Genomic DNA, 24600 nt, shown 5'->3' with positions numbered 1-24600 from the left:
CTGGAGGTAAAAATACAAATTACAGTCGTTATTACTTCAGTTTTCAAAATTTGATCATATATAATTATCTTTTCTGTATTTACTGAAATCTGAAGTCTTTAATTGTGTTAAATTTATGGACAACTAAAGTCGAATATTTACATGAATTTTGTTGAATTTAATCCATTAAGTTAATTTGATTCATTAAATTTCATCAAATTACATTGTGTTACATACATTTTATTTATTTATGGTTTTAATTCACTCAATTCAATGAAGTTCTTCAATTTATCTAATGTAGTTGAATATAATATATTGAATTAGGTTATTTAAATTTAATAAACACCTAACCGTTCAATTGAATGACTTGAATATAATAAAATAAATGTAATTATTTTAATTATTAAGTTAATAAATTATATTTATTTTGTTGAACTTACCAAGTAAGTTTAATTACACGCACACACACACGCACACACACGCACACACACAATCTACTGTTCATAAATATTCTGCGGCCATCTACTGGACAAAGTGAACAACTGGCATCCAGCTCAAACCAGGTGGACAATCAAACACAACACAAAGATCAATCACAAATGTATTTACTACATGCAATCATAGTATTACAGCATATTTTTTTGGGACAAAATGCTTTGAAAATGTAGCGATAAAATGGGCGAAAAAGTAGTGATATTAAAATATGTTTTAGTGGCATTGCATTTCTTTCATAACAAACAGTGCTAAAATTCGAAATGAAATGTGTGTCTTCTCTTGCTTATCAATCACTTCTGGGCTCCGAAAGCTAAAAGTTAATATATTATTGATAAAACAACAACCAAAAAAGAACTATAAAAACAATTACATAAAACACATCACATAAAAATGAGCATTGGTAGTAACAAAATGAAGCTATACAGTTACATGCAATGCAGTTCTACCAGAGTATGTGAAACCAATCTGGTGCACTGGAGAGAGCAGAAGCAGTTCATACCGTATATACAGTGCAAAAAGTGCTACAGTGGTTTCATTATGCTAGCTGGTGCATTATAAATAAGCTGAAATAGTACACTATACCCACTTAAGTCATAATAATTATACTAAAAACATTATACAGTGTTCATATTACGACAACTTCAATAAACTTTTGTCTGACAGCTGTTCATCCTATATTCCTATAATATTGATTTTACATTGGAGATACGCTATAGTGTTTTTTTTTCTTCTGAATGCATTTACATATGGAATATGGATTTGAAAACAAAAGCAACAAATGGATGGTGGTTGTAGTAGGTGAGTTGAATGTGTTTAAAACAAGAAATTATAACAGAAAGAAAAAAACAATTTATAATTCACTCGTATGAAAAGTTAGGAATGCATATTCTTAATCGAAAAGGCACAAAAAAGTGAAAGTATTCAAAACCTCCACAGAAAAACATGAAAGAGTCCAGTGTATCATATCTAATTTTACTTTCGCAGTGTACATACGTACACGCAGTTACACAGAGTTGCCTCTGAGCTGAGATGTACCGTCTTAGAGAAGTGATTGGGCGTGCACCTGAAATGATATCAGCCATTTATTGCCTCACCAGCATTCTTTCCAGTTAGCAACATACAATCTAAGCTATTCCAGTGTTTCTTGAAATATTGTCAGTGTTGGACTTTATCCATTATCAGATACGAGAAGCCGTCAGTGTTTCGACATGTTCATTTCCAGTGGTTTGTTTACTTCTCCAGTCTTATCGCATGTTATCCAGTGAATGTGTTGAAAAGGACGCCTTCGTTTAAGGATCGGTCATGATCATTTCTTTTTTAAGTTCAATTCTCTGCATTCAAATTTTATGCAACAATTTAATATTTGATTTGACGCCACAGCTGAGATAGAAACGCTGCACAGTATGTTCCTCTCTGCGTGCAGTGTTTAGTCTGACATTGTGTGAGGAGACAGTAGACGGTCTAGTGGCTGCAGCAGTCTCGAACACAAAGCTCCACTGTAGAGACCCTGGGTTTGCCAGTGTTCACTACTGAGGTATATTTTCTTCGTGAGTTGCAACCATTCACTGAGCGCCTTCAGCCGAATCCAATCATCTTCTCTCCAGTGTATACAATTATTGAACAGTGTTGTTGTTGTGTTGTCCTGTGTCCACACAGACACACACTGTTACAAAACTATACACAAACATGTGTGCAGTGTCATCTACACTGTCTTAGCCTGGACTTTAGATTTAAAAACATGAAATCCCCTAAAAAAGTAATATGGCTTACATTAACTATAGAAGACATAGTGGTCAGTAATGAAGTGAGCTCTAAACTCATGGGGGTTACTTTCACAATAGCAGTGAACAGTGACACCACTCAGTTGTCAATTGACAGTGATCTAAAACATTTTCAGTGACAGAGATAAAAAAAAAGAAAGTGAAACAGTATTTGAAAATCCAGTGATCACAGCAAAAAGAGATGTCTGAATGCAAATATATGTGGAGGACTTTACAGTGGGACGGTGGTATATAGTTTGTTCTGTATTAAATCTCTTTAAAAACAATATACAGGAATGATACAAAAACCCTCTCCCACCACAACAGTGTTAAAATGGAAGGAGAAACGTGGTGTGTTCAAAGGCACTTGGAGCAAATCGTCCTCCTCCTCACACACAGCTGCTCTGGATGAGAAAGTGGTAGTCAGAGTACGATGAGGTTTCTCCTTCAGTGGCACAACTCACTTCACTCTGTCGATGAAACACACACAGGGACATAACAATCATTAATCCCAGTGTCTTTATTCAAAAAGTACATTCAATGAAATTTACTTTAAGTTAGATAACATTTTTTTTTTCTACTTATTTATTTGTCTTTACAGTTGTTTAATTTACTCTTTGAAATGAAGTTATTCAATTTACTTAATTTAGTTGAAATAGCTATTTTATTTTTGATTTATTTTATATTAAATGTTTAGTTGAACGAACTTAATCAAATTGACTAAATTAAATAAACTAATACATTGTAATTACATATAGTGATCACCATAATGATGTTTGTAAAACAATGAATGAAGTAAGAAGCAGTAGAATCCACACGCTACATATTTGGAGGCAGAGTTTTACTCACAGACAAGGAGACACGGAATTGGTAGGTGACGTCCTGGAACGACAGCACAGGCACTGACCACAGGTGACGAGTCCCCTTAGAGAACAGCAGAGAGCATAAAATGAGTCATTTACAGGAAGTCACCTGTGGGGAAAATATCTATACTGCTTATCCTATAGGGGCCGTAGGGGGGCTGGAGTCAGTCCAAGCTGACTTTGGGCAAGAGAAAAGTCGGCAGCCTATCACAGGACACACATAGACAACCATCCACACTCATGGTCAATTAAGAGTCTTCAGTTAACCTCAGGCCAGTCTGCATTTCTCTGTACCTGGTGGAAACCTATGCTGTTAGGGTACAACATGTGAACTCCACACAATAAAGCCCGAACCGAATCTTGTCGCCCAAAATAGTTTATTTTATAAATAATAATGCATGTTTCCCATACTTGAAGGAAATCGCACAAAATGACAAAATATGTTTTAATCTCTTTGGGAGATCATGAATACACATATTATAATGTACCTTTGTTGATGTTCTCTGACCCCTGTAGAGCTCTGCCTCTGTGTGGTTGGGGCATAACCGTCCCTTGGTGGCTCCACATTGTTGAACCCACACGTTCTTTGTGGACCTACAACAAATAGGTGATGCTTTATGTTGTGGGTCTGTTATTACACAACAAATTTCCAATAATTTCTGGAAAGTTAACTGTAAATAATAAAAAATACAAATTTCGATAGATATTTGTTATATTAATTGTTTGTAACTAGTTGTGTTGAGTTTAAAAGCAGTTACCCATCCCTTTCAGGTAATCCTCCCAGGAAATGATTTACAGCACTGAAACAAAGTGTTATCGTTGCATGTATCAGGTAGGTGGTGTAATGTATACTCACGTCATGTACAAAGTAATTTGTGAGGTGGAGGTATTTCTTTTTCCGTGGAGTGATATGGTGTAGCTAAAATCAACGTAGAGGAAAAAAATTTGTATCAGCAAACATGGATCTGTATTCAAACAGTAACTAACTATTAAAACAAAAAACAGACAAATTGAAAGAAAAAAAAACATGACGAGTCACTGAATGGTTCGATGAGAAAAAATAAAAATATGAATCATTTGCTATGATGTTCACAGTCACCAGACTTTATCACAACTGAACAGCTGTGGGAGAATGAAATCAGCTCTCTCCATCATCATCACAGAGACACAACAGGGAGGGAACATCTTTGGAGGAGTTGTGTTTGGCCTGTGGTCACTAAGACACCTTATCTTCCTATAATTTGTCACCAGTCCGTCCGACATCTGTGTCTATTTACCTGCAGCTCTTGGGTGTTGCACAACTTTGCGCTGTGATCTCTTGGTTCGTTTCCACAATATGTAGACTGGTCAGAGAGGGAGCTGACCTTCCTTCTGCAAAAGCAAGAAAAGCTGCCTTATGAGCCTTATGAGCCACAGTACCCGTAGCATTCCTTTGTACAGTATGTAACAAGCTTTGTTTGCTGCTGTCAAACAAATGGCTTTAACTGTGTTTGCATACTGGATATTATGTGTGTGAAGAAAGTGCCATGTCTAGGCTCAGTTTGTGGATTTTACCCTTTGTGTGTAAGCTGCGCTGTCTACGTGGCACTGGCTGACTCCCGGGCAGACGGTTGGTGGACCCTGCGCTGCCCAGGTCGGTCGGGGCCGGCCTTTTGGACTTGGCGAAGTACAATGGTGCTGAGGTGTGACTCAGGCGGTTTCTAGTGTGGCCATCCTTGTCCATCGCTCTGGACTTGGCCTTCTTGCTGATAACGCCTGGTGTGGGAGCCAGGCTGCCTAAATCTGGAGGAGGAAGATGATTAGCTTGCACTGACAACACCTAAATAATACACATCTCATATTCACTGACGTACCTGTTGTGGATTGGTTGTTACTCAATGTCAAAACTGTGGTTGATTGGTTGTTTGTGACTGGGGTTGAACAGCAACCTGCAGGATTTGAGACAGAAAAGGGTCAGATCCTTAGGAGAACATGTTTATATTCATGTTTAATCCTACAAGTCATCTCCACTCACCAGGTGCAGGAGTGCTGGACAGTGATGCACTCTTGCGTGAAGATCCCATTGCTGCCCTGGACCTGCACCATTTGCACAGCACAGTACAACAGGTCAAGTGCATGCTTTCACTAAAACAATGATGCACTTAAAAGCGAATGAATTTTTTGCGTGTTTGAATAAGTGACGCATGATCTCGATCCCCTTTCAGACGGGACAGAAGGAACACCCAACTAAGCAATCAAAGATAAGGCTGAAAGAGAACAGTAGGTCAGACAGTGAGAGAAGTTGCAGGAAATAGACAGATGTCGAAAGCGTACCAGGGGCAGACAGGTGGACAGAAGGTTACAGTGGCAGTGAAGATGGGCATCCAAGAAATGTAGAGAACACAGGAAGGGACATAGCTATGGAAAGTAAGGACAGACATCATTATTCTGAGAGATATTAAAGAGGAAAAGTTTGATTTCTTTCTATATAAATCAGAATTGTGTGATTTCATCCAAAGGGCATACCCATCTGTGACGTCTCCTTTGTGGTGAAGAGTCAGCACATAAAGAACAGACATGGAAATCACACTGTTGGGAGACAAATGAAGATGCAATACATTATAATGTCATATCATCATGTGCACGGATAAAACTGAAGTACTTTTTTCCATGAGTGGTCATTCAAACACATTATGTTTCAGTCTTACCTGAAGGCCATGACAATGACCAGTGCCAGGATGGTGCCCTGCATGAATTTCTGACTGATGCAGCCCTGATCTGGAGGCGAGTTCTGCAATTTAAAAATAACAGATAACATACATTAAAAGCTGTTAAATTAGCAGCTCTAAAACATTTAAAATACACCATCACCACAGACCTTGCTCCCAGGTTTGACCGTCTTCTTCTTGAGCGGGCCACTTCCTGTCCGGCTAAAATAGCTGCCTGATTGGCTGCGTGGGCAAGAATGACAAAAGTAAATAATCACTTCTTGCCACTCATGCAAGTCGCTCTCTGTCAACATGTAACACACATGTTTAAGTGTAAAATCTGCAGCGGTCAGTCCTTGTTCTCACCTGACAGTGCCTCCACTCACGGTGCTCTTCATGCTGTCGAGACGACGCAGCTTCGCCAGCTTGCGACTCCAGCGCTCCAGTTCGTCTATGCGCGTCTCCAGGTTGTCCGTCAGCTTACAGAGCTCCTTCACCGCCCCCACGTTCTCCATGAAGATGCGATCCTTTGAATTTAGAGGGAGAGGTTACAGTGCGTCTCGAAGTAAAGTCTGTGCTGCATGTACAGTATGTGTGTGTGTGTGTGAGGTCATTACCTTGTTAACAACTAACAGTTTGGGGATCCTTTCTCCATTGGCGAACACTATATCACCCCCCTCCTTCACGGCTTCAGGCAGGATTTGCTGGACATCTTGAGCGATCACTCCTGCATTGAGATACAATGAGTACTGAAGTTTAAAAGAAGCAAAAGCATGACAGCATGCACAGATAGGAGACAGGCTTTCATAATGATGCACACGGAGCCAAACACAGATCAAAAATTAAGACATTAAGATGAAAACATGGTAAACAGTGTACAAAGAGATGAGATAATGGAGCTAAACATTAACAGTTGATCACAGGTTATTCACGAGGTTGTTACCGGTCTCTGCAGTAGCCTCTATGCCCACGCTGGCAGCAAACTCTGGCTTGAACTGATAATGGACCAGCCTCATCTGAGAGATCCGTTTCAAATTGTCTGTGGTGTCGACCTACACACAGGCAGAATGACAATGACATCCATGCAGATGGCGTGAAAACACAGTGTCCATGTTGCAGATGAAAATGCTCGGGTCAAGTACAATGAAATGACAAAACTCAGAGTTAAACTGCCCAGTCAGGGAACTGTGAGGGCATGAGTCATGATGACGAGCATGTGAGGCACACAGTGACACGCTGACAGTTTGAAAACACACACACACACACACACACACTGAGTGTCATCCTGACCTCCTGGACATTTTCTTTGGCTCTGATGTCAGACGGGTGCACCACAGAGCCCATGACCTTCAGGTTGCCGTGGATAACGAGGGCCTCATCGGGCCTGTCAGTGTTGATGCCGACTCTCCCGTGGTGGTAGACTGAGTCTGATAGTTGTCCGCGCTGCCACAGCACCTCGTTGTCACTTTCAAACTGGCCAGGGTTCGATGCCTGATACAAAAAGAAGACGGTGCACACAAAAACCATGGTTCGGACGTTTCTAAATAAACATCTGGAAAAATTAAAATGACAAAAATATTGAAAGGAAAGATGATACTTTTGAGAAAAGAAGATAATTTTGATGCAGGACCAATGATTTGATGTATATGATCAATAAATTGTGATTCTGATTGAGAGCAGTGTGTGGGATCTTCTTTTCCAAAGACTGAAATGACCCTTTTCAACACACCTGCATCTGAGAGAGATGGATGCGCAAATATCCAGTTAAATGAAGGAATAGTTTGACATTTATTTTCTAGGTACATTATTATAAATATCACAGATATTAATGTTGTGAGTTTTAGAGGTAGTGACACATTTTGTTAATTTGTCATAGCCTATTTTTTTGGACAGGGATTTTGTTGTTCTATGCTAAGCTAATCAGCGGCTGGTTATTGTAACATTACATATTGATTATACGGATATGCGTAATGTCTAATGTCTAATGTGTGAAAGATTGACTTAACATTGAAGATTTTAGTCCCTGTTTAAATATACTGAAATATATTACAAATTATATTATAGATTGCTTCTGCAAGCACAATTAGCTAAAAACAAGAAAATGAGTGTGTAGCTTTCAATAGCTCTGATATTTAATAATCTTAAGCAGTCAACAATATTGTCATTCCATGCTTTACACTCCTGAGATCAGTGCAGTACCATTGCTGTCCAGTGAAAACCATGTGTCTGTAAATTTGCAGTTTAAATATTTTTGAAAATGGTCAATAATCCTTAATATGTTGAAAAAAATCCTCAAATTCTTGAACTAAATAAATTACTTAAAAACCCATTGAAATGTTTTAAGATTAAGATTTTCACAGGACGGCAACAATAGTCTTTTCTTTCATAGTTTGAATTCTCCTAAGCAATTTATTCTGGAGTGTAATTTTGATATTAGAAGATCGCTGATAAAAAGGCACAGAATGGAGATGTTGGGATCATAACAGTGATTCTGAAGTGCATGTACAGTAGGTGTGTGCAGCAGACTAAGAGAAAGGTACACATTAACAAGGGATATGATTGTTGTAGGAGGCAGACAGACATGGCCAGACGTTACCCTGACGATGATCCTCTCAGACGCTTGAGCAGCCACAGTGTATGTCTGACTGTGGGACTGAGCGTGCAGCGCCACCACCAGCATGAAATACCTGCCAGGGGGAAAACATCAGGAGAAAGTGTGAGGACTGGGGCTTTTCACGGGAGGGTCAATAAAGTGACGATGATGAGGTGATGACATGCGCGTCACCTCTGGTCAGGGTTTGGTTTGCCCTTCTTCCTCATGTTATTGGCCGTGGTCTCACTGAAGTGGAGCCGCCCCACTGTGACCTTTGTGACCTGCTCTGATGGCAAGGTGACGCTGTGAGAAAACACATGGCAGAGACATAAATACAAAAAGTCTCTCCTACAACTGCAGACTGCTTGTGGTCGGATTAAAGGACAGGCCAACACTGAAACAGCTTGTATCTTCAGCCATCTTCTGTATATACTGGCCATTAAATTATCTCTTTCTAAAGGGATTTCAGTCTAAGTGCTGCAAAATCACTTATATTGTATTTAGATGTTTAACTGACTTTAATATGAGTCCTCAGAAGTATGAATTAGATAAATCAAGTGGATATCTTTCTTCGTGGTGCAAAATCTCCTCTTTTTGCTCCGATATCTCCAATACAGCTCAACATGGAAACAAAAAGACAGAACAGTCTGAACACATTACTGAACAAAACAAGGACTGGGGATTTTGCCAGCTGTAACTTTCAGAGAGGGAAATGCTTCTTTTAAAGATGACAGCAATAAAGAGCAGTTTCACTATACATAAGAGCACTTGCTTGTTTGTTAGGATTAGCATTTCCATGAAAGTTGGTGGAAAGATGGAACAGAAATTTTGGACTAAGGAGCGGATCCAGAATTTTGAACCAAACGATGAGATTGAGAGGCATTTTTGACCAATTCACCAATTTCCTAAGGAATAATTCATGGATCAGGATGAAAAGAATCATATTTATTCATATTTATGGGTTTGATATCTATGATTGTGTGACATGTTATGTGGCTTGATTGAATCTAAGGGACGGTTAGGCCTTGCACTCCGCTGGGTGCCATTGCAGTTTTTTAATGGTTTCCGGTGTTCAGACTCACAGCACTGGCTTGAACGGTCTCTTGCTGCGGTCAGATTGTGACTGCTCCACACTGATGGACTGATTTATGGCCTCCACCTAGCAATGAAGACAGAAATAAAAAATATGAGTGACACTATATAACTGTCTATCTGTCACGTTATTCCTCTTGTTTTGCCTTCACTCACCTTTACCCCGTTGAGTTTGAGATAGAAGCAGTCGATGGGCTGCAGGCCATCAGTCGTCTTGATGTACTTGGGGTCGCCCAGCATGCCTACGTACACTGTGACCTGGAAGTGGTTCTTCTTCTGGCAAACAAAGGCGTCGTCAGACAGGGAGAAGTTGAAACCCTTGTCTGCATCAACGCGATAGGTTGGCATCGGACTAAAGACAGGGAGAGAGATTATGGTGTGTGAATAATGGGATGTCAACACAGATGTAAGGGGGGGGGGGACTCTTAACTCTTTTACACAAGCTTCTCCATGTTTTTTAGGTCAAAACCCCCAAAAGAGAAACTCATATAAATAGAGCATATATAATGTGCGCTACATTATAAAGAAATACATACAAGTTGTATGAAAATGTTTCTATTTTTCTTTAGCAATGCTAACAATCAGTGGTATAAAATACATATTGCATCTTTGTTTGGGAGCCTTGGAAACCTTGCAGAACCCCGGTGGGCCCCTGAGCCTCTATTTTCGTGACATTACTTTATTACACGGACGACTAAGATCCTCTGAAAGACCTAAATCTAGTTTTAAACAAATAAAAACCTCCTGTTCTTTTTTATGTAGGAGTGGTGTCCTGAGACTTTGCGATGGGCAACCAGGTGGTTTTGATAACATATCTGGAAGGTCTTGTGAGTTCATTCTAACCTCCCTCCCCACCTCCCTCCCCACCTATACTTCTCTCTAGTTTGGCACTGCAAAAGCCAGAGTAGATGTACACTAATTCATCCCCTTACCCCCTCCTCACGTTGTCTTTCTAAGCCGAAACCCTGTGCTCGTTCACTCCCCCGCACAGCTCACCTCTGAGGAATTCGTGGACCTCTCCAACCCCGCGATTCCTTTACCACTCCCACTGTAAACTTTGCTGAATTATCCATTCAACCAATTATAGCTGCTTTCATTTTTTTTGTTTTGACTCTGTGTTCTTTCAGCTGTTTTCGTTCCAAAATAAAGACCTGAGGATGTGAAGATGTGCCAACGTAAATTTCAACCCACAGCTCTTTGCAGTTTACGTCATAGAGGGGTGTCCACTTGTTCTGCAGGTGAGGTTGCCACTTAATGCACTGATAGTTTGGGTCCAGGTAGGCGTTGTCTGCATCCTGCATTAAACCTGCGACAAAGAGTTTGAAATGGCAACTATTAAAACAAGACCAAGGAACGATAAGGGCGTCTACAACTGTTCTGAAAAACTCTTCATTATCTAAGAGCAGGTGAGCGTGAGGTACAGAGGAGATGGAGGAGAGAAGAAAGATGCCTGCCTACCTGGTTCTTGCTTGATGATACCTGTGACGATTTGGGCATTGATGGTGCCGTTGGGCGAGTCGGAGTGCTTCCTCTTCTTGGCCTGGTGAGCAGGGATGCCACTGTGTGTGAGAAAATGGAAACACGGTCAAAAAGTTCAGATTACCGCTCCTTCCCATAATTCTCTCTGTTCCATATGAACTGGACAGTACTTCTGCCTCTTTCCCTCCCTTCTTTTTCCCCTCCCACCAGTATATCACCATGACTCACTCTTGCCCCTGAGGATGCTGCAGCAGCTGATGGAGCATCTGCGTCTGCTGCATGTCTCCACCTCCGCTCGTGGCTGGGCCAATGGGATACTGCGATATCATGGGCTCGGGCTTGAGGTACATGTCCCGATGCATGCTCGTATAGTGGATTGGTGGCGTTGGGGTCATGTGACACATGTTTTCTGGTGTCATGGTCCTGATCATGTGAGGATCTGAAAGACACAACGAGGACGGAGCACAAGGTTTTCATGATCTCGCACAGAGTACAGACTCTTCCTCCTCGGGATTGATCTTTCCACTTTACACAGTTTCCTCCAACCTTGCTTAAAGGCACTTTGCACTGTTTCAAACTGGAGGGCTGCCCATCAGATAACACTAATCCACACCTTTTTACTAATGGGCAAGACCAGCACAGCGGCAAGAAGTACATAATGACTTTGAATGCTGTTTTGTTCAAGTTGTGTGTTGAAACAAGCCACTGAAACACTGGTCCATTCTTTGTGGAGGCACTTGAAATGAGACTTATATAAATCAAATTTAAATTTTCTAGACAATGCATGAAAGCTTTAGATTAATAAATAACAGATACACTCCCTTTAAATATAGATTTTTTTTTTACTCACAAACTAAGGAACCGGAATCCCCCCCCTGTTCTAATACAATTAAATGATGAGTAACAGATATTGACTCAAGCAGAGACGTGTTGCACTGACCACCTTGAATAAAAAGGGAGCGTTACTTACCATTCACCTGCTGTGGAGAGTACGGCTCTGAACTGGAGTCTGGGGGGGACTCGGGTAGTGTCCTGAAAGAAAAACAGAAAGCAGTAGATTTTATATCCACAAACACGATAATGTCAGACTTTCAAAAATAAAGAAAATGCTCAAATAGTACCATGCTTCAAGTTGGACATTTCTCCCTCATATATCCTTAGTATATATACAATCACATATTGTTTAAACTGCCGTCATTTTCAGGGAGAAACTCTCCTTTGGGAGTTCGTTTCTAGTTCCGAGTTCTTTACACAAGCATGTGTGCGTCAGGATTTTTCTTTTGCAGGGTGTAATTTGACTCTCTGTGTCTGTTATCAGTCTCCCTCCCCCTCTTGACCAGCTAATGCTTTATTTGTACAAATGAAGCTTAATCAAGTATTGATTGCATAATGGACCTGTAGTAGGGTGTGAGGCTGGTTTCGCTGCGGACTATAAAAAAAAGAAATACCCGGTCACCTGTTGCAACTTTTGTCTGATTTCATGTTTAAATGTGAATCATCAATAGCAGTTCTTCAACATTCCTAAGTAGCAAGTCATGCTACATTTTCTCCGTCTTGTACACCCTTCCATCTACCTCCTGGTATTGTGCTCACCCTGGAGCGTAGTGGCCCCTGTGCTCGGGCTTGATGTGTGCCTGCTGCTGTTGCTGCTGTTGCTGCTGCTGTTGCTGTTGCTGCTGCTGCTGCTGCTGCTGCTGCTGCTGCTGCTGTCCCAGGCAGGGGTAGTTGTGTCGGAGGCCCAGGGATGGACCTGGGGGGTAGGTGTTCTGACAGTTGGGGGGCCCAGGCGGAAGGGCTCCTTGGCGTAGTGGGATAGGGGGGCTCAAACCACACACCAACCCCCCAGAGGAGGACACTCCTGCCTGGGGAGATGAGTAATTTGGTACCGGTCCGCTGTGGACCTCTGAGAAACAGCTGGGGGGGGGGAAAGAAGAAGATGAAGAAGAAGAAGAACAACAAGAAAAAGGGATTAGCCTTATCAGAAAAAACAAATTCCTGTGTAACGACATGATCTGATTCAGTTGGTGCATGTTGTTTTGACGTTGCTGGGTTGGTGTCCCAACTGACATGTCAGTGCTATCGTCCTCCTTGCTGATGTACTCTTCCAGGATACTGGTGTCGATGTTGGCTGGCTCCAGAGAACTGGTAATATCATGACCTGTGGTGAAGGGAGGGTCGGGAACACAGAGGAGGGAGATGGAGAGCATCTGGGAATTAGCAACGGGAATCTTTCAGCAACTCCACACACTGCCACAACAGCTCTACAGTTTCAACACTCGCTTGTGTCTTTATAAATCCTTGTAAGAATAATCTAATAACATATGTTCAAATTCATAGCTCCATCTTCATAAAGACCTTGATTACAATAAATGAATGCATTTAAATCAGAAAGTATAATTTGCTGAGAACAGAGAGAAAATCATGTCTGACTGACTTGCAGACGATTTAAGGATTAAGGTTTCAGGATTGACGAACGGTCTAATTATGTTAGTTGTCCACATAGCAGATCACATACTACACATACTGATGATTCAGTGCCTCTAACTGGTTAAACATAAGGACTGGAATTGCTCAAGTTGATGGTTCCTACGTTGCACCTCAGTTACCATTTCCCCCAGAGAATGAATGTAAAGGAACCACACCACAATTACTAAATTGTGTTGATATATTTATGAATATATATGAAAATGACCCCAGGGTCACTTTCGCCCTTTGATAGCCAAAGCCTCACAAATCCCAAACACATGACCCCACTTAATCTTTAAAACACCAACATGTAGTACAAGCACTTGCCTCTGCATATATTTGGAAAAGAGTAAATCACTTTATGTAAACCAGCGGCACACAGAACGTTCAGCTCCAATGTTACGACAGAAAGTGATGAAACTTCTTCAAAGCTGTCACCGGTCCAAACTGTGGACGCTGGGGATGGAGTGAGTGTGTGAGAGAAGAAGAGAGGAGAGGGGGAGCAGGATGGAGGGTGTGAAGGAGCGGGTGTAAAGTCTGTGGGCAGGCGAACCCCAGTCTTTCTCCTTCTCTCTCTCTCTCACTCACTCACACACACACACACACACACACACACACACACACACACACACACACACACACACACACACACACACACACACACACACACACTTTCTCTGATAGATTAAGCAGCTACTCAGCGGGGAATGCAAAGAATTTTTGTGTTAGCATTAGAAAAAAAGTCTCTTTTCCCTCCTTTTGTGTTTGTAATGATGCTTCGCTTTTCATCAGAAACCCCAAATAACCTTAATAGTTTGTAAGTGTTGTTGTCACAATTCCTCTCCACACATTGTTACCATTTACCGCGAATGATTTAATGGATTTTATCATCCTGTGAATCATGTTCTTTGTCTAAGCCAAGCCCAGAGTTCACAGTTTACAGCAGCACACACGACAACGTCTTTCAACCATCAATCAATAAATCCGCAAAACAAACCACTTCTCTCTAACCAGTCACGTTTACATCAACTCCCCGTGTAACATTCAACGTTGTAAACCCTCACATAACCTTGTTCTTTTAGAAAACCATCATGTTTACACTGATTGGCTTTCGTTGCCGGAGAGACGCAGATGGTTAATGTCTCTTAATACGTGCCAATGTGAGGGGAGAAAAGCAGGATGGTTCCCTAAAATAAGATCCAGATGTGCACCCCACCCAAATAGGCAGTAAATTTAAGCTGGCAGGCCTGATAACGAAAAATGGAGAGATGGAAGGGGAGGGGAGGGTACATAGATGGAGACTGAAGAGAGTGCAAGAGAGAGAGAGAACGCAAGTTTGATGTCCAGGGATGAAAATGATAGAGCGAAGAAGCTAAAAGGAAAACAGGGCTGAAGTGAAGCCAAACTTTGAGTCCAAGAGAAGTCAAACAGTCGAGTTCGAGTCATGAGACGGATGTTATAAAATGCAGGTTGAAAATCAAGTCCTCTACCAAGACTGAGTTGTATCCTTTTTTTCCAGTATTTTTAAAGTGAACTACTATATACATGTTCACTCAGGACAATCCTGTGGGATAAACATGTGTAAACTGTAGATACAGGCATCAATAAAAAATGAAAATATAGCTAAACTCCCTTCAAAGCTTCAAATAGATAGGTACTATCAGACTGAGCACTGAAAAGTTGTGATTCTGGTAAATACATTTGCTTGACTTGTCATAAGTACAGTGCAGGAGACAGCAGATATATAAAAAAAAGTATTTGATTGCACATTTAAACATTTAAACATTTACGGCATGGGAATGTTTCAGATGCCGATTTTACACCTTTCGATATTTAAGGATTTTATCAAGCATCCATCCATCTTGTCCACCTGCCCGCAGCTCAGTGCACTGGGTCATTTGGGCGTTCAGTTACGTTTAATTTATCTTAGCAAATTCTAACACAACTTCTGATGAAAAAAGCCATTGTTAAGTGACTTGTTCACTGTGCGGAGGCTGAGGTAACAAAACTGCCAGAAAGCAAACAGAGCAAATGTCAAACTACACTTTGCTGGTAAGACAAAATCACAGAGAACAAAACTATATCAAGTTTTAACTGGAATTTATCCATCTAAGTCAAAGTCTGCGTCGAAAAAGAAAAAAAACAACAACATTGAAATTGTCTAAAGACTGGACTCTGTTATTCAAAGAGTATGGTCACCACACCACACACTCTCTGTCTTAGGCGTCCTGTGACTTTGCAGTTGATGAACATCTGTAATAATATGTTTTTGTCGCCTCTTCTCCACCTCTGTAATAATCTCCTCACATGAGTGCTGCCATGTCTCGTCTGAGTTAAGGTGAGTTATGGTTAATTCTCTCATTAACTGTTATTCTTGTGAGGCTGGAGAAGAATAGAAAGATAAATTATTCCACGACAACCCATCAGTCAAGTTTAACTTGCTGTGAACTGGATGTGTAAATTTCGCTGCCCTCTATGTTTCTCTCCATCCAGCTGTGCTCAACAAGAAACAGTGAAATGATTGTCAGTCCAACTTCGATACAGACCGGCCTTTTCAGAGAGGGGGGCTGAGAGCGGTGTGTGTGTGTGTGTGTGTGTGTGTGTGTGTGTGCGTATGCGTGTAAGCATCCGCGTGCATGTGAGTGCGTATACTTGTTTGTGTGTGTATGAATGCGTATGTGTGTGTGTGTTAAGCCACCATTTCAATGCCTGAGTTGTCAGCGCAGTAATAATCTAAAATGAACACAAACAGAGGGCTAAGTGTGTGAGTGGCCATTAAACATGGTTTGACTGTACAGCTTTTCCTCTTCTTTCCACGTTAATTCAAATAATAGCACATATACTGCAATTGTCTTATGTTAAAGTTTAAACACATATTAAATGGACAAAATAATATTATTAAGGCCACTGACAGGCAAGAAAACTACATTAAACATAAAACCTGAACAAAACTTCTGAATTGAAACTTTTCACAGATTTTTGCCTCTAAATGAGATTCGTAAGTTTTCACGTGTGTGTGTTAATGATTAAACACCGACTAAGGAGGAACAAAGTCCATGTGATTATCAAACAATTAGACCAGAGTGAACTTGGCCGCACACCCACAACACATACACACACACTGTGGGTATATTTTCTGAGAGGAAAATCAAATCACCAACTGAAATCAGCTCTAAACATAACATAAAACTCTGTAGAATCATTTAATGACAGATATTTGATAGTAAATGAATCCGTCTATGTCCTGAAACTTGATGCACTTTGATCTTAATCACGCTCCCTATTTATCTGATTATCTCTGTAGTATTTTGGCAAAGACACTTGATACAACAACCCACAAAAATAACTTGTTGGACACTTCAAATGTCAGTTTAACCAATACAAAGACACACAATGTAAGATCTGGTCTATAGTAATTGCTCGGCAGTCTAGAAACACACGAATACTGTGTATCCACGGTTTACATTTAAACACAGATGTACCGCAAATAGACACAAATGGTAAATCATAAAAAAGAAATCTACAGAGGAAAGTGTCGTAGAGGTCGGACACAGGCTGAGAGTCATAGACCTTCTCCATTTGCTTACTGGTAGAAGAGTGAAGAGCATTGCTACGACACTATGAACTAATGAATCACATCTATAGAGAAGCGGAGCAGACAGAGCGGCAGAGTACCTGCGCGTAGCCAAAGCATGTTGACGTCCTTGAGATGAAAGCACCTGAAACAGAAGATGAGAAGAACAAAATTCCTCTAAATTTTTCACATGTTTCTCTGCTCGGGGCTGAAAGACTTTCTTCTGCAGACCTGAGAGCCTCAGATCAGTGTAACAGGGGAGTGTGTGTGTGTCTGCGCGTGCATGCCTATGTGCAAATGCATATTGTGTATGCATGCGTGCGTGTGTGTGTGTGAGTGACAAAGGCTGAGAGAGCGTTATAATGAGGATTATTCCCCAGTCATGAGAAAGAGCTGTACCAGGCTACCACACACAGCCCTTGTCGCACACTGGTTGCACCGGTGGACCTGGCTCAGGAGATTACAGGGTGACGAGGCTGGGACGGGGACAAGGAGCGAGGCTGGAAAAACGAAATTAAAAACTGCAAATGTGAGGTCGAGTGTGAGGGCCTGCGCTGGAAAGAATGATAGAGCACAACAGGAGAGAGGTTAGAAGACAATGAGGGGGAAAATGGAGGAGGAAGGGAGAGAAGATGACGAAGCAGTGGAGGAACTCGAATGGCATACTTCTGCCAAGGTCCTCTTAAATTCGATTTATTTATAGAAATCCGTCCCTTAAATAGGCCTGATTCTTTTTTCATCAAGATCCAGTTAATCATTCCCTGGGAAACCAGTGAAAATCTCTTGCCCTATGTCACAATGTTGAAAGTGTAAAAATATAAATCCTAAATCGGCCTCCTGATCCGTATCCGTACCTAAATTCAGTGGGTTCCTCCCTGACCCATACCACATCCTTCCACCAAGTTTTTGTGTAATCTTGCTCTCAAACCAACAAACAAACCAAAAAACGGACAGTGGATAACCTCCTTGGCAGTGGTCAAAATAAAAATAAGAAGGTGTAGAAGGGCAGAATTCAAACCTCAGAACAAGAGTAAACCGATGTAAACCAGACACCATATTTTGATCACCTGTTTAATTTCAGCAATTACGGCTGTGCTTGATATATACAAAGATATTTGCAGCAATGACTGATACAGAAAAACATCCTGTAACACTGTACTTTTTCACGCAAACCTCTCTTTAAATCGTGGCCCACAAAACGTGAACACAAACAGCGATCAGTCCCACAGGGTCCTGTTCTCTCATAAACAACATTTACTGGCTGCAGATTACTGAGCTGGCAGTCGACACTGATGGGAGTGAGGCACGGCCATGAAAAACTTAAAACGCACTCGTAAGCACTGTAAGCCTCGCTGCTCAAAAACAATATATTTCTCTCACTGCAATCCCCTAACCGTTTCGATTCGTTAACCCCGCAGATCAGAGCAAACAGCCCAGATTTACAACCGCTGTGGGAGTACAGTGGGACTTCACTGGAATCTTGATATAGTATCATGGGTAATGAGTTGTTCTCCCTTCCAGAGGCAAAAGTGACGTAAGATCGTGATTATTTGACCAAAAGACAGAAGGTTAGGGGGTGAATGTGCTCGAAGTTTTATTTCTGGCAGATACGGTTCGATAACCTTGATAATCAACACAAGTTAATGGCTCTGTCTGTTGGTTGAGCCACAAGTTTGATCAAATATCTCAACAATTCTTTTGTGGGTCGAAAACTTTGCACATTCATGGTTGGCGTGAGTCTTATTGTTTTCAATTATCCTGTGACTTTTCCTCTATAGCGTCACCATGAGGTCAACGTTTTCTCTTATCCAGTGACGTTTCTCAACATCTTTTCACAAGGTTGAAACTTTTGAAACTACACAATATATTCTCATGACTCCGTTGATCTACTGATATCAAGTGGTTTTTCACTCATTCTCACATTCCCATCAGCCACTGCTGCACTTCTTTGTTCTGAACCAAGGTGACTCGTGTTCGACGATGTCGTTAAGATGCATGGAGTACATGACCGTTTGTTAGTTTCTGAGTGCAGCTAAATTAATTAATCAATTAATCAACTAGATTGAGAGGAAATGTAACTATTTCAATAATCGTTTGGACATTTGGACATTTGGACATTTTATGCACCAAAAAATGAATTGAGAGGATAATAAGCAGCTGAATTGAGAATGAAAAGTGAGTTTCAGCTCAAAGTCCAACCTCACAGAGCCACTAGCATGACTGTCGACTCTTATTATACATACGTAGACAATACACACTAATGTCTGCTGGACACACATTTGCTTCAGTGGCATTTGTCTCCATTCAATTTTTCTCATTCCTTTTTCAAAATATCGTACATGAATGTTTCAGTTCCAATCTATTTTGCCTGTAGGACAAGCTGGAAGTGTGAGCTGTGGGTTAGGGTTATATCAAGTGTTTGGTTGTCTAAGAATGGGGAATTGGATGGAACAACACAACACAACAGCAGTAAACGTGATGATCCTTTGTCCTCTTAGAGCATGAGACAACCATTTGGTGTCTAAAGTGAGTCAGAGCGGGGAAGGTCAAGTTTTGAGGGGGTTGGTGGTTGAGTTGGGTTTCTCTCAACAGGCCCCGACTCCCTCCACCCACCCAGAGTCTGCACTATCTCACCTCCTCACCCCGTCTGCTCACTGTCACTCTAATGGAGTCAGAAAGAGGGAGAGCCCGGGGAACGCCAAATACCCGAGGAGACACACCGCTCTCACCTCATTGTGTTTTAACAGCCACCACAGGAATGTACACCATGCATTAGTGTGAATGTATACATATTTCAGTAATCCTATTAAAACACTGTTTACCGCTGCCAAAGTCCTTTATAGTGCCGTCGGCATGTGTGTTTAATGTGTCTCTTTCAGGTAAAGGGCGAGTAACCATGAAGATTTACGGACTAATTTGCTAATATCTAAAATTCAAGACTTACTGTCCTATGACGCCAATGCAAATGAAATGTTGGTTGCCTAAAGGCCTGAATTATTCATCTGAGAAAGATAACATGACTATGAAGAGTTTTATACTAGAAAAAAATAGTTGAATCGGAAAATATTCATCGGAGGCAGCACCTACTGTGTAATTTTAATAGACAAGTTGACATTTGAGTGCGAGAGCGGCTGAAACAAAGCCAAAGTAAGAACATCTCTCCAACTCCCAAAAGCAAGAATGTAAACACACTAAATTCCTGTCAGAGTGGCAGGGAACCTCTGACAGTCATGGATGGCTGTGTATATTTAAGTCAATACTCTGTGTATACTATAATAGAGTGTAAACTGGTATACATAAACCACACTGTGTGTTTTTATGCACGCTTGACTTCTCCTGAAACACTTGACACTGGAGTATCTCTAAAAGAAAAAATAAATACAACTTCTAATTGAGAAAGACGTGAATTAGGTGGCGAGCTGTAAATCACAGAGCACAGTGAGACGTCCTTATGGTGACAAAAATGTGATTGTGGTGTATTTGACAAGCTATATGGAATTTACAGCAAGGATATGATGGATGGGATAAAGTTCACAAAGTTAGATTTATTCCCATTTTCAAAGCACTTAACTCCAAATTTAGTCCTGAAATTTAAGTCGACAACCGGAACTCAGAGGAACTAAAAAGGTTAGTAAATTACCAATATGATTCAGATAAAAACACACAAACTCTCATGTATGTGTGAAAAACTAAAACCTCACTTTTTTAAAGACACAATATAAAATGCTGCATCTGGATTTGGATGTTACTTGAAGCACAAACACAATTTTCTGCTTTTCTGAACTGACTTTCTTTCGGTTTGTTTCCCTTTTGATCGTCAACATCACATCACTGATTCAGATCCCATTGCTCACGTCTGTCTTTTTACGCACACACTGTGCCACAGTACCCTTGCAAAACACACCATTTATCTTGACTTAAATTCCTACACCCTTTCCAACCCTCAACCCCACCTCCTCCACCTCGTTTTTTTTCTCCCTCTCTCAGGATTCCCTGTTTAATGTGATCTGCTACCCATCACCAGCACTTTTGCTCCCAGCACCAGTAAACCCTCCTGACTTTGCTGGCATTTTTTACTTTTTTGTTATGATGACCAGCCTGCAGAGAAAACTTTAAAACATGATACACAAAAATGTTTTAGTAACTTTCATCAAAAAGCCACATGATTCATGAATTCGCAGTGAAGTTATCCACCTGTCATGTGTGCATGCAACAGATTAAGTTTAAACCAAACCACATCGAGGTTTAACTCAACTGGAGCCGAGACTTTCATTTGATTTTTGTCATTAAAAATAATTTTCATCTGAGTGAGATGACACAACCCTGTATTAAATCACACATTATGTAGCTTTATTATATCAATACTGAGTGAAACCTTACCTTCAAAAAATCTCTGTAACGCTTCTGATTCATCTACCACGTCCATCCTAGCGGGTCCCACATAAAAAATCCATTAAAGTCTCCCGTCGTCCGAACCAAACCAATTCGGATCAGGGGAAACTCTTCACGCGTACATCACTGAATCCGGATTCTAATGGTCGTGACTTTTCTCGTTGTGGTTCAACATGAACCCACCGCTGCGAGGAGAGCTTCTTCTTCTTCTTCTCTTCTCCTGCTCAGCAACTTGGCGATGGATTCACGTCCCTTATGGCCAAACGCTTCCAGTGACGCTGCGCACACTTCAACTCTCAAACTTCTCAAAGTCTCTGGGAGACGTGTTCTAATCAAAGCGACAACAAAAATCTACACGAGAACGGTGTCAGAGCATTTTCCTTCAGGCGCACCTTCACTTCAGCTCCTGCGAGCTGCATAATAAACTGAGGGTTCCCCGCAGAAAAAGTCCCATCTGCCGGAGGGACACTGCGTAAAATCGACGGGGAAAGTATCAGGTTTAAAGAAAAGTGTGCGTAAAAAGTTGTTTAAAGTTGTCTCCCGGGGCTGTGGAGTAGTTTCTCTTCCTCCTCTGCTTCTCTCTCTCTCTCTCTCTCTCTCTCTCTCTCTCTCTCTCTCTCTCTCTCTCTCTCTCTCTCTCTCTCTCTCTCTCTCAGAACAGGATGAAGAGTCGGAGGAGAGGGGCTAAGGCAGGTGAGGGATGTGCGCCAGGCTGCTGCACTGGAACCACACTGAAACCACTCTGCTGTATGAAGACGCACAGTGACGGTACATTCAACATGTAAAGATTGTATTTATGATCTTGTACTATACGTGGTATATTCTATTGTAAATATAATGTATATACTTGTACTATTATATTGTACTGTATTCAAAACAGTAACCATCTTTTTCCAATCAATCATGAAGCCCTTTTCTTCTGTAAGAGTGGCATTGATTGATTGAGTCCATGTTTTCCACAATCAATCTATCATTACAGTGATTTCTCAGACAAACCTTCCATTTCCAGTTTCACAATAGTTGATTAAATGTGCTTCAAATTTTCACTTTATGTCTTTCCAGCCACATCTGTAAAACATACAGTGTTTCTCAGGACCTGTGTGTACATGTAAAAACACTTAAAATACATTAGTAATAATATACACTTAATGCTCATAAAGTGCAATCAATAGCCTGAGTTAAAATGATTTGAATAATTTTAAAAAAGTAGGTTACTAACGTTTAAAACTAAAGGTAGCTTATTATGAGATAATTACGAAGTCTTAGTCTTAGCAGCCTGTGCGAAGAAACTGTTGCAAACTCTGGGTGTTTTATTATTTCTAATTTAAATTTTAAATTTAAATTTATTATTTTATTTTGAGTCACTTAGTGTTAACACTCTATGCAGTCATCATCGGCTATTCCTAACCCTAACCTTTTACAGAGTGATCCATTTGGCTTATTTAAAGTAAAGATATGTAAAATATGATGTTTCTTTTACTTAAGTTTGGAAACTTTATTTTTTTTAAACTCTGGCTGTTTTAATAATGTGAGTTTTGCCGAGATCAGATAAATCAACGTTACTTTGGGCTCTGGAAAGCAATCATAGAGTTTTCTACTTTTCGATAGAATGATGAACTATGGCAGTCATTCTTTAAGCCTATGTTTATATCTGGTAAGTAAGTAGTACATGTTATCAGTGAAATGTTCATGCTCTAAAAAACCACTGCATTTTTCAAACATGAGCTTTAGGCTGAAATTCTTTGTCTTTCCATCTGGGGAACACAGATGTGCAAATGTTGTGCTTCCCCTGGTTTCTCATCTTTTCCTCTCAGACAGTTTTATACGGAGTTTTCACCTGATCCTGACAGAGTGAGGATATACTGTATGTTGAACTGACTGAAAAGCTCTCAGAGGCAAATTTAATGAGATTGACTTGACGTGTGTGTAACTGTATGAAAAGACTTTTACTTAAATAAAACTGTAGATTTAGGAGAGGATGCATTTAGGTTCAACAGTTGGGATGTTCCATTTTTTTAACAGGAACATTTCCTCTTTCCCTGTTCCACTAAAAATATTTGTGAAACAAAATAAAATACAGTAAAATTTAAAATAACTTTTTATATATAATCTCAGACAGCCATACAGCAACAGGAGTGTTTTGTGTCAAGGCTTCCCAGAAGGGAGGATTTGAGGGAATGATCCATTTCTCTCAACCTTATCAGCTGCATCCCCCCCCCCCTTATAACAATGCCACTGTGTGCAGCCCCCGCTGCACTGGACACCCACCCCCCTCCCCCACACCCCTCACCCACATGTGAGATGCTGTTGTGTTGTCTTGTCCCCCCCACAGCTGGAGCATCTCCCTCTGCACCCCTCCACCCCTCAGCTTTTCCTCCATTCAACCCAAACAACGCCACCGTTCTTTCGGCCACACTATGCAGATTGTTTCAGAGGACAAGCAAGAAAGAGAAACAGATAGAGGCTGCGGGGGACAATGAAACAGCTGGCTACGTTAAAGCAGTTCATTTTGGTATTCTGTATTTCTTATCTCATGTCGCTCAGTGACTGCATGTGCATGAGTGTGTAGCGTGTATTTGTGATCATGCACATTGAGAGAATACAAAGAGTGAGGCTCAATAGTATGTTTAGAGTCATTTTCTATTTGGGGACAAAATGCAGTCATCCATTATTTAAAGCTGCATTGACAGATTTTTCTTTTACAACCAACATATAAACATATTGATCTATTTGCAAATTCAGAAAGATAGCAAACACTATTGGTTCATTCACCTGTAGAAAGAAATATTCATTCTACATTTTGATCTGCTTTGGTCTCCACCATAGACTCTATATAAAGATGGACGATGCGTCTCCTCTTCATCCAACTCTGCAGAAATGAAGCCAAAATATCCCCGACACAAATTCTGTCATCTTGTGCATTTTGAGCCAGTCTGCGCAGTAACGATCGGAGGAGGCAGTCGCATTAGCCGATACACATGCTCGACCAATCACAAGTTAGTCTCAGCTGTCAATCAGAAAACTAAAACCGAAAAATTTAGCACATGGAAACCACCTTTGAGAAAACTGATGTGTGTATGTACATTTTTAGTTTGGTCCATGCCCCATCCACTAGCATAGAAGAGGCAGGATTTATGACCCATACTGCTGCCGGCCACCAGGTGGTGATCAAGACACTTTAGGTTCACTTTTAGAACAGTCATGCCGTCCATCTTTACAG

General features: G+C 40.8%; 1 protein-coding gene across 4 annotated transcripts; it reads right to left on the bottom strand.

Annotated features, from left to right (window-relative positions):
• Nucleotides 1-568: 568 nt before the first annotated feature.
• On the bottom strand, nt 569-21992 carry myrf (myelin regulatory factor). 4 transcript variants are annotated; one of them, XM_035157923.2, is made up of 27 exons: nt 21369-21991; nt 13016-13106; nt 12542-12862; nt 11919-11980; nt 11177-11387; nt 10928-11028; nt 10661-10775; nt 9626-9821; nt 9460-9536; nt 8570-8680; nt 8366-8471; nt 7075-7275; nt 6728-6836; nt 6402-6511; nt 6151-6311; nt 5955-6027; nt 5785-5867; nt 5603-5665; nt 5411-5494; nt 5112-5173; nt 4951-5025; nt 4652-4879; nt 4375-4468; nt 3954-4016; nt 3586-3691; nt 3084-3158; nt 569-2704 (listed from the first exon to the last, which is right to left on the bottom strand). In XM_035157923.2, exons 1-27 carry the CDS (start codon nt 21412-21414, stop codon nt 2624-2626), a joined length of 3105 nt encoding a protein of 1034 aa, XP_035013814.1. In that variant the 5' UTR covers nt 21415-21991; the 3' UTR covers nt 569-2623. The 4 variants fall into 4 exon arrangements, with proteins under 4 accessions (XP_035013814.1, XP_035013815.1, XP_035013817.1 ...); XM_035157924.2 differs by having other exon boundaries at nt 8381-8471; XM_035157926.2 differs by lacking the exon at nt 21369-21991 and adding an exon at nt 17090-17228.
• Between the last annotated feature and the right edge of the window lie 2608 nt (nt 21993-24600).

Source organism: Hippoglossus stenolepis, chromosome 5, assembly GCF_022539355.2.
Source record: "Hippoglossus stenolepis isolate QCI-W04-F060 chromosome 5, HSTE1.2, whole genome shotgun sequence".
Classification (NCBI taxonomy): Eukaryota; Metazoa; Chordata; class Actinopteri; order Pleuronectiformes; family Pleuronectidae; genus Hippoglossus; species Hippoglossus stenolepis.
The sequence above is the reverse complement of the archived record's forward strand: the minus strand, read 5'-3'. Positions and strand labels throughout refer to the sequence as shown.